The following is a 16,777-nucleotide window of genomic DNA, read 5'->3' as shown; positions in this document are numbered from 1 at the left end:
GGCGCTAAACCGAATTTGGTTCTGCCGCAACCACCAGAACCTCGCCGCATACCTCACTCACGATATTGCTCTCCCGCTGTCGCCCGCGCACCCGAATCCAAGTTAGACAAATCCGCGACCATGTCCCTCCTCAGAGCAGGTGGCTCTGCCTGCCTTCGGGCAAGCAGAATTGCTGTGCCCATCAATGCGCGTTTCATCTCCACGCAAAACCGTTCTGGTGACCCCGGTGTCAAAACCAGCCCAGCAGACGCACCTTCCACACCCGTTTCAGACAGCTCCTTGGTTCGCAAGGAGACGCCATCTGAAGCAATGGCTCGTCATCAGCCCGATTATGATGCCACAATTGACCATGCCACCTCGTAAGGGAAGCCTGGCTGATACCCGAGAACTCCACTGATGGCAATCCAGACAATACTCCCCTGTGCCCAAGCGTGTCATGGACGGTAGCGAGCCTGGCGACACTGTGGCTGCCGCGGTTCTCTCCGGAGCTCCTACAGACCTTCAAGCTCGAACTGTTAGGTACAGATTTAGATTTTCCTCCGTCACCCGCCGCTTTCTGACCATACAACTAGGATTTACAAGCCTTCGAAGCCTGCAACGCAGTCCGGTACCTGGCACGGCCATCACTGGAGAATGGACTGGGACATTCTGCAGAGAGGTCACCGTTGGGAGAACCCTCTGATGGGTTGGCAGTCTTCCGCCGATTTTATGCAGGGTACTCACCTGAACTTCAAGTCCAAGGAAGATGCCATCTTGTTCGCGCAGAAGCAGGGATACGAGTACTTCGTTCAGGAACCCAACGAGCGCCGCTTCGTCCCTAAGGCATATGCAAACAACTTCGTTCACGAACCAAAGAAGCTTAAGCACATCAGAACCAAGTGATTGTGTTATTCGAGTGTACTATGTATATACTGCAAGGTTCTGGTCTTTGAAAGGTTGATTCCATAGGTTAAATGGATTTCAGTGCGTTCTCAGATGTCTTTCACGAAACGTGGCGTACTGCTAGAAGATACTGCTAGAACTGCATTTACGGATACGACGCTCTGCCGACAACTTGGCGAACCGTGCTCCTCGCTTTTCTTTTCAATCCTGAACTTCAACCTGCAATTCCCAATCTGAGAGTCTTCTGCGGAGGACACGTGTGAGGAATTGACAATCTCAATCCCTTCAGCAACAGCCCTTTCACTGAGGATGTCTTGAGCGACCTTCAAGCAGCTTTACTAAAGTCTGGCTTGTATGATGGTCTGGATGAGGCCTGCCAAGTCCGCGTGGAGAACTACGTGTATTGTATGATCATAGCATCGTTGATATCATAACAACTATGAGGGTCCAGATGGCTATGTTCCTAATGGAAAGCCTAGAAGAGAGTCTGGCTATTCACTTAAAAGAAGAAACTGCCATAAGCCAATATCGGCAGCATGTACCAAGGCTCCAAGCCGAGTTGAACAAACGTATGCTCAACCACTCCTATCCTAAAATCGAATGCACCAATATCGCCTTGGGCTCTGAACAAATAATCAATAGTGAAGTATTTGAGTCGCAATCATACGACTGTAACAGGATTCGCAGAATAGATGGACGGCGCTGTTAAGGATAGCGAGTTAGGCATAGTCGCTGCGGCCACCCCCGCCACCCCACCTAAAATTTATTATCTCGTTGAGATAAGATCTGAATTTTTAGATGCTCATGCTCTCTGAGTAAATGTTTGACACTCTAACCTTCTAAAATTCAATCAGTCTCAATTTCAACCTGTCATCTTTCTCCAATTGCCTTCAGAATACCACCATGTCCCCTTCCGCAACCGATACTCTGGAGGGCGTGGATCCCACCATCCTCACTCTGCGCAAGGTCCTCACATCCGAATCGGAGCCGCTCGCTCGCCGATTCCGTGCCTTGTTCTCCTTGAAGCACCTTGCGTGCCTGCAGCCGCCTACCGAGAAGACGCTGCCCGCGATTCAGGCTATTGCTGCTGCTTTTACTTCACCATCCGCCTTGCTGAAACATGAACTTGCATACTGCTTGGGCCAGACCCGGAATCCAGAGTCTGTGCCGTTCCTACAACAAGTCGCGAAGGACACGGAGCAAGATACGATGTGCCGTCATGAAGCCGCAGAGGCTCTGGGCGCTTTGGGCTACGAGGACAGCTTGGAGATCTTGAAGGCTCTTAGAGACGATCAGAATGAGCCCGACGTTATCAGAGAGACCTGCGATATCGCAGTGGACAGAATCCTGTGGGAAAATTCAGAGGCAAGAAAAGCTGAGAAATTAAAGACAAGGTATGAGGCATGCATCTGTATTGATTCACGTTTCTCTTTCTCTTTACAAATTGCTTATTGTATCATGTGTACCAATTCACAGTGATTTTACCTCGATCGACCCCGCTCCACCACTTCCAATGGCGGCCAGTGAACCTTCCATTCCTGAAATAGAGAAGACTCTACTCGACACAAGTCTACCATTGTTTCAGAGATACCGTGCGATGTTCGCCTTGCGCGACCTCGCTTCTCCTCCCGATCTTCCCACAGCGACTCGCGCTGTTGAGGCGCTGGCCAAGGGCCTCAAAGATCCGTCTGCACTTTTCCGCCATGAGATTGCGTTCGTCTTTGGTCAACTCTGCCACCCTGCGTCAATTCCAAGCCTCACTGAAGCGCTTAGCAACCAAAGCGAGGCCGGTATGGTGCGACACGAAGCGGCTGAGGCTCTAGGAAGCTTGGGCGACTGTGAGGGTGTCGAGGAGACGCTAAGGAAATTCTTGAACGACCCGGAGCAGGTGGTAAGAGACAGTGTCATTGTGGCTCTCGATATGGCGGAGTATGAAAAGAATGGCGAAGTGGAATATGCTTTGGTGCCTGATGCTGGCGTTGCTGCTGCATGAATGATCCGGTGTAGAAGGTATAGCTTTACAATATCGGTATTGCGCTTGATTCGTTGCTCCCATAGACGTACAATCATAATCTTGAATGAATACTTCTTCGATCTCCTAGTTGTTTGTGGTTTCCCTGCAGTCATACAAGTATCAGTACTGAGCCCGCAGATGCGATTTGAAGAATCAACGGTGGAGATTGCGTACTTGTAACCGCAAACACAGGTGTAGAACACTGTACTTCCTTCATCTGCACTGCGCAATTGCACAGTTGTGAAGTACATCTCCTTCCGCCCACATCTGGCACATGTATGTTGTGCCAGTGCTTCAGTTCGCTTATCTTCAGCTGTCAAGGTCTGAACTGCAGATCTCTTGGCTCTTAACGTCGACGGGAAGGCATTCGGTTTTGACTCAGAGATGATCGTATTGGGGACAGTATCTGAGGCAAAGTTAGCCCAGGTGCTCTGCTCGCCTCAAATCCTCACAAATGAGGCCAACAAACCCTTATTCCGAGCGCCGCAAATATCGCAGACAAGGACCTTAGTCGGATCGCCAGTCGACTCTGGTAGCAGATTTCCGCAGTCTGTGCAGAAAATTAAAGATCCAATGGCAGACATTGTGCAAGACAAGTTTTCAGTATCGGCAGATGTCCGAGATTGATCTTCGACCTGAGATTATGGAGGAGAAGTTAAGCAGGAGACAGGAACAGATGTTATCAATACAATCAGGATAGAAAACTCCGAACTTTTTTTTCCCGCTGAGATGCTGCCGCCCGGAAGACCTGCAGCACGGACCACCTGCTTATGTAGCCCCCAGTAACTAAGGACTACTGCCGGGCGGTCAACAGCGGCAACAAGAGAGTGTGCCTGGCAGTAATTATTATTGTTGGTTGCTTAAGTATTGCGTCGCTGTATCAAGAGCTTCTCAGGGAAGGATGACTGGAGTGAGAGTTGACTTTCTTCGCTGATAGTCATGTCTCTGAGCAGGACATGCCTTTCCTGTTTCTATCTCTCACCTCCACTTCCTAAGTCACTTATACATTAAAGTCAAATTGCCGCCATGGACCAAAACTGGAGCCCGGCTGTCCAGGTCGTCATCAATGGCCGTCCTCAGGCGCAGGGCCATGGCTCTGGAGGAGTTTCGCAACGCCGGACCAGGCCATTGTCTGTTGATGAAGCTCTGCAGTATTCACCTATGTCCAGCGCGCCAGTGTTTGGCTTAGGTATGCATCATGAATTTCTCACTTGAATGGTGAAGTCAAAACTCACTCATGATACTCTTTAGACTGCATACTGCGCCCCGACGTTGGCCGACCTCCCACTACCACCTCTATCAATCATATCCTTCAGTCGGGTCGAACGGTTTTGAATGAGCTAAATGCTGAGATACGATCCGGGAATGATGAGTCGAGTCGACTAGAGACATCTCGCGAATATCTACAGCAACTGCTTGACGGTGACCAGTTGACGGAATTGTAAGCACCATTGATCTATATCCACGATACGTACGTAGCAACTAATAATTTCCAGCAAGTTCAAACTTCCCCCTGGATCCGCCCAGGCCAAGAGTTCCCTGCCTAGCCCACCCTCAGAACAAGCTTCTGGTCGAAATGAGCTTGGCCCGTTTGCAAAAATGATGCTGGATGCTACGGACATAGCATTTAGATGTAAGTCTCAAACTCTTGCATTCAGAAACAACGTGCTCTTAAGCTGATCCGTCACAGATCCTACCTCGACGGAACTCAAGATCGAAAAGCCAATGAGGAAATCCCCAGCGTGGAACGAGCAAGCGCATCGAGCGAATAATGCTATCCCGGCGTCTTACAATCAGTCCCCTTACCCGGCAAGCCAGCTGTCTGTCGTTATCCCGGTCAAGTCCATACATACTCTGAACGAACATGGCGCTTCGAAGAAGAGAAAGCTCAATAACGAGGTGGAGGACCTTACTCTGATTCGGCTCAAGGATCAAAAAGAGGAGGCGGATGCTGCTTTGGTAAAGCTACAGGATCTGTTTCACGAAGTTTTCCAGGCGGAGGATCAAGTTGAAACAGAAACAACTGCTGGTGGATCGGCCGAACAACAAGATCCCGTTTTCTCGGTTGCTCACTCCCTTGACACAAATGGGCCTGTCCTCTCATCTGACGCTCATAGCCGTCTTCAGAAGGCTATGAAAAGGGTTGTTGGCTTCAACCGGCTTCAGGACATCCCATCGGAGTATTTGAGTAGATTACGGAAACTTTGTGAGAGGCCAATCATTGCCGCACAATCACCCGATCTCAGGCTGGACGATCCGTCAAATGATTCTGAAACCCAAGAGTGGCTCCAAAAAGTCGATGATATGCTCAATGCTCTGCTCGCAGTGGGTACACTGTTGCAGACAATGTCTGGTTCTCAGACGGAAAGGGATCTCTGTCCGGAGGATCTGATCGAGGCCATTCCGAATGTATTCAATCAGATTTTCGATTACTGCATCATTCCAGCAGTTGAGGCCCGTCCTGGAGGCAAAGAAGCCAGGTATTTTGAGTTCTTTTCTTCCCAGAAGCGTGTTATAGGGGGTGTTATCCAGCAAAGTAAAAAGATTATTGGCCTATTTGCCGACTTTTTGTCACGCATTGATGTCTCTGAAGGGACAATCACCGCGACTGAGTTTTTCGCTGCAAAACTAATTTTCGTGGAGAACGCGCATTCCGAGAAGGACTCTGCCGTCGGCTTCCAAAAGTATGAATCAGTTCGCCGCGGAGCAATGGATGTCCTGGCAAAGATTTTCTCCAGGTATCCTGCTCAGCGTCCTTTCATTCTTGATGAGATCCTTGTGTCTCTGGAAAAGCTCCCGTCTACGCGGCAGAGTGCCAGGCAATTCAGGCTCGCCGATGGCAAAAGTATTCAGCTTCTAACTGCTTTGGTCATGCAGCTTGTCCAGACCACTGCGCTTGACACTCCATCGTCCAAAACACGAAAAATGAAGCGTACCCTCTCGGCTGGCGATGATGACGAAGAGTCACATGAGAATGAGGAAAACTCGGAGGAAGATGACGACGAGGGTCAAACAGATGCATCTCTGGAGCGTCTCGCAACGAAAGTCAACCGTCTCTATGATAATGCGGTCCGCAGTGCGCAATACATCGTCAAGTTCATAGTTCAACGTGCAATGACATCTACCAAAACTGGCGACCAACCCTTTCGGAACATTCTTGATATCTTCACCGAGGATCTGATTGGTGTCCTAGGCTCAACAGATTGGCCGGCGGCTGAACTACTTCTTCGCATCATGGCGTCTCATATGGTTGGTATTGCAGATCTTGATAAGAGCCCTGCCACTGCGAAAAGTATGGCTCTGGAGCTTCTGGGCTGGATGGGATCCGCCATATCCGATCTAGTCGTGACTGCGCAGCACTTGCTTCCCTCGATGGAAGAGTCCGACAGTGATCTCAGTGTCTATTTGAGACAGTTGTTCGAGGACTATTCCAACCATGCCTTACATCCTCAAGATCTGGTCGTGCCAGAAGGTCCGTATCGAATAGCTCTCGAGTACTTTCTTCAGGCTCAGTCACCGGACAACTGGCAGCTCTCCAGTGCTCGCGGTTATTACTTGGCGCAATGGGCAAAGACCGTCTGTTCTGTCTACTATAATTCCGAAGACAAGGACGATGTTCCTGATGGTAAAGCTACTGAGAGTCTCATAGTTCTCTTGACGAAGTTGTTCTCCGAGCCGCTGTGGTTGGAAACTCATAGGTACGGACATTATCAATATCCATTTGCTGCAAAATGCTAACGCTGCTATTCCAGACACTTCGATAGGATATCAACCGCTCATGGGCGGTTCGCATACATTTTGACCGTTTTAAACTCGAGCTTTTGCAAGGCCTTTGATACAATCCTCAAAGTCCTCCTCAATTCGATTGCTAGTGATCAGGCAAAGGTTCGCAGTCGGAGTCTGAAAAGTGTGATCTACATGCTCGAAAAAGACCCAAGTCTTCTAGACAGAGACGCATCAGTCATGCGCGTTATCCTTCGATGCGCTACGGATGCCTCGCCGATGGTTCGCGACTCGGCGCTTTCGCTGATCGCCAAATGCATTGCTCTCAAACCGAAGTTGGAAGAGGATGGGTGCAGGAGCATCCTGACCTGCGCAGCCGATCCTACAGCTGGTGTGAGGAAGCGCTGCATTGGGCTGCTAAAAGATATTTATCTCAAGACGTCCCGCACCGAATTGAAGCTGGCTATAGTGGATAGCTTTCTCCAACGGACAACGGATACAGAAGAAAGCGTAGCCACTTTGGCGCGGCAGACTTTCGAGGAGATCTGGCTTACTCCGTTTCATGAGCTTATCGATTCATCACAGGATGGCTCAAAGCTCAAGGTTGGTCTAGGAGAGCAGGTGACGTTGATCGTAAGCTTGGTGCAGCGCAGCGAGACCGCTCTCGAAACATTAGGGTTTTGTTTGAGAAAGATTCTATCGGACAATTCCAAGACGGCTTCGTTGAACTTCAAGGTTTGCAAAGCGATGGTTGCAACGATGTTCGAAAAGTTAGTTGAGGCTGAGGGCTCGGAGAAGGAGTTTCAGCAGGCTCTCCTGCAAACGATCACAGTATTTGCCAAGGCAAATGCGAAGCTATTCAGCCCTGACCAACTGGAGACTCTTCACCCTTACATCGGCAATCTCGCCACTGCGGAGGATTTGTTCATTTTCAGATCCGTCGTGGTAATCTATCGCTGTGTCCTGCCGTACCTTTCGTCCGCTCACAACAGTCTTCTAAAAGAAGTGCAAAATGATCTTTTCAAAAGCGTGGCGAAACTTGCTCGGTCAGAGCTCAACGAGGTCATGGCCTGTTTGTGGACCATTAACGGTGTTTTGCGCAACACTGACAGACTCGTGAAACTGACCATATCGGTTCTGAAACCGATTCAACATTACCGAAACGTCGATCTTGCAGATAATGCTAATTCGGCTATTGTGGCCAGAGCTAAGAGCTATATTCGAATTGCCGGCTGCGTCGGGCGGCATTGTGATCTAGAGAAGTACGAACCTCATTTCAAGAACGCCTTTCCTTCTTGGAAAGGCGGATCCGTGGCTGGCTTGATGGTGGACTCTATTGTCCCTTTTACTCTCCCGAAACAGCCTCTGGAACTCAGGGTTATGGCGCTCGAGAGCGTGGGCTCGATATGCCAGTCCTGGCCAGCACAGTTCAGCCGGGATGAGCCGAGAAAGATCATTTCCATGGTCTTCAAAGAAGACAATGCAAGCCTCCAGAACATCGTCCTGAAATCCTTTGCGGAGTTTTTCGCCATGCACGAGGGCAAAGCAGAGAAATCAGTCGTGCCGTCTGCTGAAAAAGCGGACCAGGAGGACTCTACTAGACTTGGTGGCTCATTGAAAGCAAGTGACAACGATGGGGCCGCCGCTCTGATAGCTCAACACTTCCTACAGAGCATGCTTCGAGTCGCGCAATCTCGGCAGGACGCATACGCTCTCACTGCCATTGAATTAATTGCTAGCATTAACCGTCAAGGGCTGGTTCATCCCAAAGAATGCGCAGGCGTGTTGGTTTCACTGGAGACATCAACCGTGCCAGCCATTGCCAAGGTTGCGTTTGACACACACAAGATGCTGCATCAACAGTATGAATCAATGTTTGAAAGAGAATATATGAGGGCCGTTCAGGAGGCTTTCTATTACCAGCGCGATGTGGTCGGTGATTCTAGCGGCGCTTTGGCCCGACCTTACGTCGCAAAATTGGCCCCGCTTTTTGATATTATCAAGACCAGTAACAGTCGATATCAGAAGAAATTCCTGTCCAACCTGTGTTCGAAGGTAGACTTCGAATTGAAGAAGCTCGACAGCACTGGGGACCCGCCAGAGCATCTTCTACTTGCGCGATTTGTGGCTCAAAATCTGGCATTCTTCGATTATGGCCAGCTTGCTGAGCTGGTCTCAGCAGTTGGATGCATGGAGCGCATTGTTTCCGCGACAGGAACAGTCGTAGCCCATTCAATTGAAACAGAGATTTTTCCGCCTAGGATGGAGGCACCACTGGGAGAACTGTCATCCGAACCTGTGCCACAAGGGCCAGGCAACGCAGAGCCTCTAACCCAGGTCAATCCGTCCGTGTTACGGCAACTAGCTACAGCAGCCGCATCCCTCTCAATGCTTTGGGAGGCTCGAACATACCTTCGCCGTCTGTATGGGATACACGCCCATGTACGAGACAAGGAAGGCAAAGCTGCGGCCAAGGAGCTGAACAAGTCCGCCACCAAAGTGCAGGGAGTGACCGGCGACAAGTTCTGGGACGCCATTTCTCGGAACATGGAAGCACTGAATAGCGAAGAGCAAATGGTCAGCAAATGCCGAGAATTTGCCACTTTGCTTGCGATTGACGATGAATTCAAGGTCGGTGAGGACGAGGATGCTGAAGGCGACAGCTTCGACGCTGTCGCTGACCTTGACGACACGGGAGCTGGTCCAGGGTCCATTGGTGGGCAGCGACCTGGCAAACGGAAGAATTCTGTTTCTTCTCAAAATCCCGCAAAGCGACCCCGGGGAAGAAAGAGCGGCTCGGCCAAGAAAAGAGCCAGCATGGAACCAGACGATGACATGGATTGGGGCTAAGGTCTTCAGTAGTCAGTTGGCCCAGACACGGTCAACGCTTGCATTTTTGGCTGTGTATCACATAGACGTTCGCATACGGGACGGCAAACGGCGTTCGGTGGGCTTTCAACTGCTTTTCTATCTTATGAGATATCTCTTTATCTAGCTATTCTGTTATATTAGAATGACGGCTGGGAGGAGATTTGCTTGATGACCAATTCTTATCCTTATGGCTGGCTCCTTGTGTTCTCTATTCGTTTTGGCTGCCTGCACGGTAAGGCCAATGTTTACTGTATCCATTTCGCTGGGCCAGGCACTAGGACGATTCGTTGAACATTCTTTATCAGGTAGCTGCAATATACCGCAACCGAATTATCTTTGATTCCGCAAGTGACGATACTTTATCTGTTCTATCCAAGTTCTCTAGCAGCCTTAGCGATGCCAAGTTGTTGCCGAGATACCCACCGCTATATTTATATGTGGCCCCAGAAGGCTTAGTGCCGATTGTTGTTAGCGTGGCATGACGTAGCCGGGTCGCTCCCATTCCTTTTACTATTGGAAAGACTTTCTTCGCGGTCAACTTTCCATCGACCAGTCTTTCTTTTCTGTATTCAATTCTTCAGTTCTCTCTCTCGCTATTTCGTACCGTCCTATTACGGGTACAATCATTTAGCCAGCATCAACAGAATCCGACACTCCCGAATAGAATCATCTAGCCGCACACCTCATTCCTATACGCCATGAGCACGGCGCTACTCCGAAGCCGCCCAAATACTGCGGCGCTCAGGAGGATCTGTCTTGTATCACATGGAGGTCAATTTCCGAAACCTCGCTCCTCAATTGGCATTGCTGCATCTCGTGCTTTACATACGACCCGGCGGCGACCAGTGACCCAACAGCGTATCTCAAATATCCTGCGCAGTGCGTCGTTATCAGTCCGATATGAGTCAACAGGAAAGGACCCAATGGCTAAAGCTGCCCGCAAATCCCCCGCCCTCAACATACTCGTAAAGAGCTTCACGTACTGTGGATTTTTCATTGTCATGACCGGCGTTGCAGTAGTCGCGTTCTTCATCTACGATGCGACCACGTACCGAGAAGATCCTAGCTCAGAAGACATTCCTGTGTCTGAATTGGCACTTAACCCTCGACGCGGGGGACCGAAGAACCTGCCTATAGCGGAGGTCCTGGTGGGAGACAATGACTCGGAGGCGATGGTGCAGCAGAACGACAAGCCACGTTTGGTCATTCTGGGAACGGGCTGGGGCAGTATCGCGCTTCTCAAAAATCTTAATCCTGGCGATTATCACGTCACGGTTGTATCGCCGACGAACTATTTCCTTTTCACGCCTATGTTGCCCTCCGCCACCGTTGGGACTCTAGGGCTGCGCTCGCTTGTTGAGCCAGTCCGGCGGATCATCCAACGGGTTCATGGTCATTTCTTGAAGGCCGAGGCCGAAGATGTGGATTTCTCGGAGAAGCTGGTTGAGGTGTCTCAAGTTGATGCCAATGGCAAAAAGCAGAACTTTTACCTTCCGTACGACAAGCTGGTGATCGCTGTTGGTGAGTGCAGGCCATGAGTCTCTTTGGCGTTGCCGGTACTAAATCTGGTCTACAAAAGGATGCGTCACAAACCCCCACGGTGTCAAAGGACTCGAGCATTGTAATTTCCTGAAGACGATCGACGATGCTCGTAAAATCAAGAACAAGGTCCTCGAGAACATGGAGTTGGCTTGTTTACCGACTACCAGTGACGAGGAACGTCGGCGTCTGTTGTCGTTCGTTGTCTGTGGCGGTGGCCCGACAGGCGTTGAGTTCGCGGCCGAATTGTTCGACCTGCTGAACGAGGACCTACTTCGCTCGTTCCCCAAAATTCTGAGAAATGAGATCTCCGTTCACATCATTCAGAGTCGGAGTCATATCCTGAACACTTACGATGAGGCTGTGTCCAAGTATGCCGAAGTACGCATTTCACCCAGTTCACTGATATAAGAGGATTGATGAGACTGATGCATACAGGCCCGTTTCAACCGTGATCATGTTGAAGTCCTGACAAATGCTCGAGTAAAGGAGGTTCGCGACGACAGAGTTTTGTTCACTCAAGTCGAGAATGGCCAGCCGGTGGTGAAGGAGATCCCGATGGGTTTCTGCTTGTGGTCGACCGGAGTTGGTATGTGATTTTTATCCTGGTGTGCGACATACTAGGAACTGACCATTGCACAGCTCGCGCTGAACTCTGCAAGAGACTCTCAGACAAGCTCGAGGCTCAGAACAACAAGCACGCTTTGGAAACCGACACTCACCTGCGTCTAATCGGAGCTCCTCTGGGTGACGTGTATGCCATCGGTGACTGTTCGACCGTCCAGAACAAGGTGGCCGAGAATATCATTTCTTTCCTGCGTACTATCGCCTGGGAGAAGGGCCAGGATCCCGAGAAAATCCACCTCACATTCCGGGAATGGAAAGACGTAGCCAACCGAGTCAGGAAGCGCTTCCCCCAGGCAGCCAACCACCTCCGCCGGCTAGACAAGCTCTTTGAACAGTATGACAAGGACCACTCCGGTACCCTCGACTTCGGCGAACTGCACGAACTCCTCCACCAGATCGACACCAAGCTCACCTCCCTGCCCGCTACCGCCCAGCGCGCCAACCAACAAGGCGAATACCTGGGCCGCAAACTCACCAAGGTCGCAGCCGCGCTCCCCGGCATGCGAGCCAACGAGATTGAACACGGTGACGTCGACGACATCGTCTACAAACCCTTCAAGTATAAGCATCTCGGCAGCCTGGCGTACATCAGCAACGCGGCCGTCTTCGACTTCGGCGGTCTCAATTTCAGCGGTGGCGTTCTGGCCATGTACCTCTGGCGAAGCGTCTACTTCGCGGAGAGCGTCAGCTTCCGCACGCGGTGCATGCTGGCCATGGACTGGGCCAAGAGAGCACTCTTCGGAAGAGGTCCGTTCCCTTCGCATCTACTCTTCTTTCTCGTGATTCCATAACTAACCTTTTGTGTCTCAATAGATCTCATGAGCTTCTAACTGGATCTTCTGGATATAGACAGCCTAGCAATCCACAGATAAAGGACATACCACCCTATCCGTTCATTCTCGTGGTTGCTGTTAGATCGATAAAAAAGATCGAATACCCAATTTCTTCATATTCGTTTTTTGTCCGTATTATGCTATTTAACTAGGGCTCGCTCTTGTTTGAATCAATGTTGGTTGAAGACGTGTAGCTACTTGTTTTGGGATTAGTGGTACAACTTGTGCTTAAGCGGTGTTCTTAGAATATATGTCCACGACAGAATCCGTTCTACCAATGCTGATGAATTGTGTTTGATAGTTATTCTTCTGACTATTACAGATGATGCGGTCAATTTAATTGATTAGTGTCTACCCACGAGAGTTAGGATGCTTGCTACTTAATTGAAGCCTTGGTCTTTGTGTCCTCATCACTGGGTGCTGTAAGCGGATCAGAGTAGTGAGTTGAACAGTGCACGGGCTGTTATACCATGACCAAGCCAATTTCATACGGGAAATAGAAGAACAGAGCAAGGTGGTTGATTGGATATGTTTACGACAAATCAATGTTTGATTCTTCAATTGTATTCAATTGCCTCGCTTATGAGGAAAGTACTATGGTTGAGCGCTCAGCGTCCACAGATGAAAAAGTCAAGCCCGAACTCCTCGCTAAACTGGAAAAGCGGCAAAGGGCATCAAGCAAAGTAATGCAAGACCGCTGATCATGAAATCATCGGGTCAACATCTCCGTTGTTGGTCATTACAGTATCATTCGAAGCACCATTCTGACTGGCGTTCTGAGCGTTCTTTACGTTGTTGCCATCATAGAGTCCGAGGTCGAGCTTCTCAGGAAGATCCTTCTTGGCTTCTCGGGCCTTCTGCTCCGCCCAGGCGCGTAATTTCACCAAATTGCGTAACCGAGCTTCTTTACGGGCACCCTGGCTTTGCAGGATGGCTTCATTTACCCTGGTAGCAATATCTTTACGTAGGTCAGGATGCAACAATGGCGCAAGGGATGGCGCCAGGTTCTCAGTAGGGAAGATCAAAAGAGCAAGGGTGCGCTCAAGGTCCTCGAGAAACTGAGGGTTGGTGGGTGCCCGCGGAGCGAGCTGTGAGGTCGCAAACTCGAGGGCAGGACTGATGTCACCATTGGGTGTTGACATGCACGTGCGTATCAATTCCACAAGCTGCAAGCGAAGCAATGCGAAATGCAGAGATGGATTTTCATCCAAAATCTATACAGACGAAGTCAGCATGGCATATTCACCGAATGTATGACGATGTTGACATGGCAGTTGAACAGTTTGCTAATCATACTGAGGACTGAAGATGTTTGTTTTTCATCAAAACCCATAAGGGGATTTATGAGTGGTGCATGTAAACCGATATAATCCTAGCAAGGGATAGGCGGTGGGGCAGGAGGTTTAGGAAGAAAAATCTGCATACCTGTGGGTTGAGATCATTGATCTTCTCGATTGCAGCTTGAATGTTGCCAGAATGAATCGCAGTGCGAATCTCTACTCTTTCCTGGATGGACTCAATGTCCGCCCTGGGTTGTATGTTGGCCTCAACCGCAAATTTCTTTGCAGCAGCTGGGTAGCCATTGGTAATGAGGTAATCCATCACTAGATAGTTGATATCACTGAACTGATTGTCAGCAATTGCAGGAGACTCAACAGACGTCAAGAGCAAAGTAAAGTGAAGAACGATTCAGAAACACAAGTTAACATATTCTCCTCAAGATGTTTCAGAGAGATTCCCAACTTGATTTCAAGATCATCATAAAAGGTGTTCAGAAAAATAAAGAGCAATAAAATAGGCAACTCACGTTTTGGAGGGCTTGACCTCATCGACCTTCCGCTCGAACTGATGCCATGTTGGCGTTGTTGTCGAGGAAGTGGGAGACATCTGCATCCCGTTAAAATCAAGCTACTACGCGCGCACAACCCGCGGGAGAGCATACGTAATTAGCTGAAGACATTGTGGGATATTGTGGCGTGGACCTTGATGCAGGTATCAAGTGCCTTGGAACTGCTCCGGCTGTCTGTGAAGATGGGAAACCTCGCAGACGGAAGCCATGGAGAGAGAGATTCTCTGAGGGGGAAAAGAGAAGTGAAGAGGAAGAAGAAAAGAAGAGGAAAAAGCCAGCAAGAAAAGCGGCAGGATTTTGGGTCACGCTTAGAGCTCCAGGACTAAGACTAAACCGTAAGCGAAAAGTCACGGGTCAGGCTAAGCCAAGTCGGTCTAAGCGCCATCACTAGAGAAGCTTTTGAGGGTTCCCTGCCTGATTATTATTATCTGCAGTTCTTATCGGCCCAGGAGCTTTTTCAGCACTGGCGATTCCTGACCTGGCCCTCATATATTTTCCTTTTCTTCTGGATGATATGTGTGGAAGGTCAGGAATCTGTCGCTCATTCTAATTATTCTAGCCAGGGAGCTTTTACTTGGAGAAGTAGCAACATGGAGTCTGTCTCTCCACTTTACTCGTCGGTCACGGAGAAGAGATACTACTCTCCACCATGGGCGGATTTGAGTATTATTGGGATTGCAGGCAGTTCGGGCTCTGGCAAGACGTCCGTGGCCATGGAGATTGTTAAATCCTTGAATCTGCCATGGGTTGTGATTCTTGTTATGGTACTAAGGACCCATTCGAACATCACTTCCATAGATATAGCCATTTTCGTGCATCCTCGTGACTTCTAACCCTTTCTGGTACAGGACTCGTTCTATAAGAGTTTGACTCCAGAACAACATGTCAAAGCGCATGCAAATGAATTCGATTTCGACTGTCCGGATGCAATCGACTTCGATGCATTAGTACAGACGTTAAGGGATCTCAAGCAAGGGTAATTCCTCTCCTTGCTCCTTTGTAATCTACCAAGCTCTGCGGAAATTTTGCACGCAGCTAACAGCAAATGCGTCAACCAAATGAAGAAAGAAAGCAAACATACCTGTCTACTCTTTTGCTGAACATCAGCGCCAACCTCAGACAACCACTCTTTACTCGCCGCATGTCTTGATCTTGGAGGGAATTCTGGCGCTCCATGATCCGAGAATCATGGAGATGTTGGACGTCAAGGTAATTCTATTTTCCCCCACGTACTACCTCAAGATACTTATCAGACCCTTTCAGATTTTTGTCGAGGCAGATATGGATGTTTGCCTTGGACGCAGAAGTGAGTGAAAAATCATGCCCGATGTGATTAACTGTCCTAACCGAGGCGGCGCCAGTATTGCGTGATGTCCGGGAGAGAGGCAGAGACATTGACGGTATCATTAAACAATGGTTCCAATTCGTCAAGCCATCGTATAAGCAATACGTCGAGCCTCAACGGTCGGTTTCGGGTGAGCTAGCACCAAGTTCCCTCCCGCTCTGCTTGTCTGACGGAAGTAGATATTATCATCCCCCGCGGAATTGAGAACAAAACGGCCATCGGTAAGCGAATATGCTGAACTTCGGTTTGCACGCCTTTGCTCAATAGTTCCCAGATATGGTTGTGAAACATATCCAGCGCAAACTTCAGGAGAAATCCGAAAAACACAGCGCAGAGTTACAGAAGCTGGAGATGATCGCTTCAGAAGAACAATTGTCTGCAAATGTGTTCCTCATGCCTCAGACCCCGCAATTCGTCAGCATGAACACAATATTACAGGACCCTGCGACAGAACAGGTCGATTTTGTCTTCTATTTTGACCGGCTCGCTTGTCTACTAATAGAGAAGTGCGTCGACCCTTATGTGCCAGCGTCTGAAAAGTTCAAGTTCGTGACTGACCATAACATCGGGTAATAGGGCCTTGGACTGCAGTCGGTATCACCCGGCCAAAGTCGAGACCCCTCAAGGGGATAATTATAACGGATTACATCCGGAAGGTCTAGTGTCTGCTGTAGCAATTTTGCGAGGTGGTTCTTGTCTTGAGACAGCTCTCAAGCGAACCATTCCTGATTGTATTACTGGTCGACTGCTCATTCAGACGAACGAGCGGAACGAGGAGCCAGAGCTGCATTACTTGAAACTGCCGTCAGGCATTGAAGAGCACGCAACAGTCATGCTCCTTGATCCTCAAATGGCTAGTGGAGGAGCTGCCCTGATGGCGGTTCGGGTCTTAGTCGATCACGGAGTCGCGGAAAACAGAATTGTCTTTGTGACCTGCGCCGCTGGAAAGGTTGGGCTTAAGCGGCTCAGCACCGTTTACCCTGAGGTCAGGGTCATTGTAGGGAGGATCGAGGAGGAGCGAGAGCCTCGATGGTTGGAAAAGAGATATTTCGGATGTTAGACTCTTGACGGAACCGTGTTGCATCAGAGGGTTG

At 49.5% G+C, this 16,777-nt stretch overlaps 7 protein-coding genes across 7 annotated transcripts; 5 read left to right on the top strand and 2 right to left on the bottom strand.

Annotated features, from left to right (window-relative positions):
* The first annotated feature begins 60 nt into the window (after positions 1-60).
* On the top strand, positions 61-1,302 carry P174DRAFT_399308 (ETC complex I subunit). Its single transcript, XM_024823866.1, has 3 exons — positions 61-359; positions 409-519; positions 573-1,302. Exons 1-3 carry the CDS (start codon positions 121-123, stop codon positions 880-882), a joined length of 660 nt encoding a protein of 219 aa, XP_024687073.1. The 5' UTR covers positions 61-120; the 3' UTR covers positions 883-1,302.
* A 387-nt stretch (positions 1,303-1,689) lies between these two features.
* Positions 1,690-3,131, top strand: P174DRAFT_382005 (deoxyhypusine monooxygenase). Its single transcript, XM_024823103.1, has 3 exons — positions 1,690-2,276; positions 2,359-2,999; positions 3,071-3,131. Exons 1-2 carry the CDS (start codon positions 1,786-1,788, stop codon positions 2,873-2,875), a joined length of 1,008 nt encoding a protein of 335 aa, XP_024687072.1. The 5' UTR covers positions 1,690-1,785; the 3' UTR covers positions 2,876-2,999; positions 3,071-3,131.
* P174DRAFT_416211 (DNA-directed RNA polymerase I core subunit RPA12) lies at positions 2,981-3,480 on the bottom strand (the record flags this gene model as incomplete). The annotated part of the gene is made up of 3 exons (XM_024824476.1): positions 2,981-2,999; positions 3,071-3,302; positions 3,366-3,480. 3 exons carry the CDS (start codon positions 3,478-3,480, stop codon positions 2,981-2,983), a joined length of 366 nt encoding a protein of 121 aa, XP_024687071.1.
* A 286-nt stretch (positions 3,481-3,766) lies between these two features.
* Positions 3,767-9,799, top strand: P174DRAFT_381999 (putative sister chromatid cohesion protein Mis4). Its single transcript, XM_024823102.1, has 5 exons — positions 3,767-4,085; positions 4,148-4,337; positions 4,393-4,529; positions 4,587-6,594; positions 6,649-9,799. Exons 1-5 carry the CDS (start codon positions 3,923-3,925, stop codon positions 9,467-9,469), a joined length of 5,319 nt encoding a protein of 1,772 aa, XP_024687070.1. The 5' UTR covers positions 3,767-3,922; the 3' UTR covers positions 9,470-9,799.
* Positions 9,800-10,188: 389 nt separating this feature from the next.
* On the top strand, positions 10,189-12,447 carry P174DRAFT_456189 (putative NADH-ubiquinone oxidoreductase 64 kDa subunit; the record flags this gene model as incomplete). The annotated part of the gene is made up of 4 exons (XM_024829407.1): positions 10,189-11,011; positions 11,070-11,410; positions 11,468-11,618; positions 11,672-12,447. 4 exons carry the CDS (start codon positions 10,189-10,191, stop codon positions 12,445-12,447), a joined length of 2,091 nt encoding a protein of 696 aa, XP_024687069.1.
* A 577-nt stretch (positions 12,448-13,024) lies between these two features.
* On the bottom strand, positions 13,025-14,586 carry P174DRAFT_436888 (uncharacterized protein). The gene is made up of 4 exons (XM_024826149.1): positions 14,432-14,586; positions 14,297-14,376; positions 13,915-14,110; positions 13,025-13,703 (listed from the first exon to the last, which is right to left on the bottom strand). Exons 1-4 carry the CDS (start codon positions 14,447-14,449, stop codon positions 13,191-13,193), a joined length of 807 nt encoding a protein of 268 aa, XP_024687068.1. The 5' UTR covers positions 14,450-14,586; the 3' UTR covers positions 13,025-13,190.
* Positions 14,587-14,928: 342 nt separating this feature from the next.
* P174DRAFT_416207 (uridine kinase family protein) lies at positions 14,929-16,743 on the top strand (the record flags this gene model as incomplete). The annotated part of the gene is made up of 8 exons (XM_024824475.1): positions 14,929-15,102; positions 15,187-15,314; positions 15,403-15,547; positions 15,602-15,644; positions 15,700-15,813; positions 15,863-15,904; positions 15,958-16,189; positions 16,260-16,743. The coding sequence occupies 8 exons, from the start codon at positions 14,929-14,931 to the stop codon at positions 16,741-16,743; spliced, it is 1,362 nt and encodes a 453-aa protein (XP_024687067.1).
* Between the last annotated feature and the right edge of the window lie 34 nt (positions 16,744-16,777).

Source organism: Aspergillus novofumigatus (genome assembly GCF_002847465.1).
Source record: "Aspergillus novofumigatus IBT 16806 chromosome Unknown P174scaffold_1, whole genome shotgun sequence".
Taxonomy (NCBI): domain Eukaryota; kingdom Fungi; phylum Ascomycota; class Eurotiomycetes; order Eurotiales; family Aspergillaceae; genus Aspergillus; species Aspergillus novofumigatus.
Note: the sequence above shows the minus strand (reverse complement) of the source record. Positions and strands in the feature narration are given on the sequence as shown.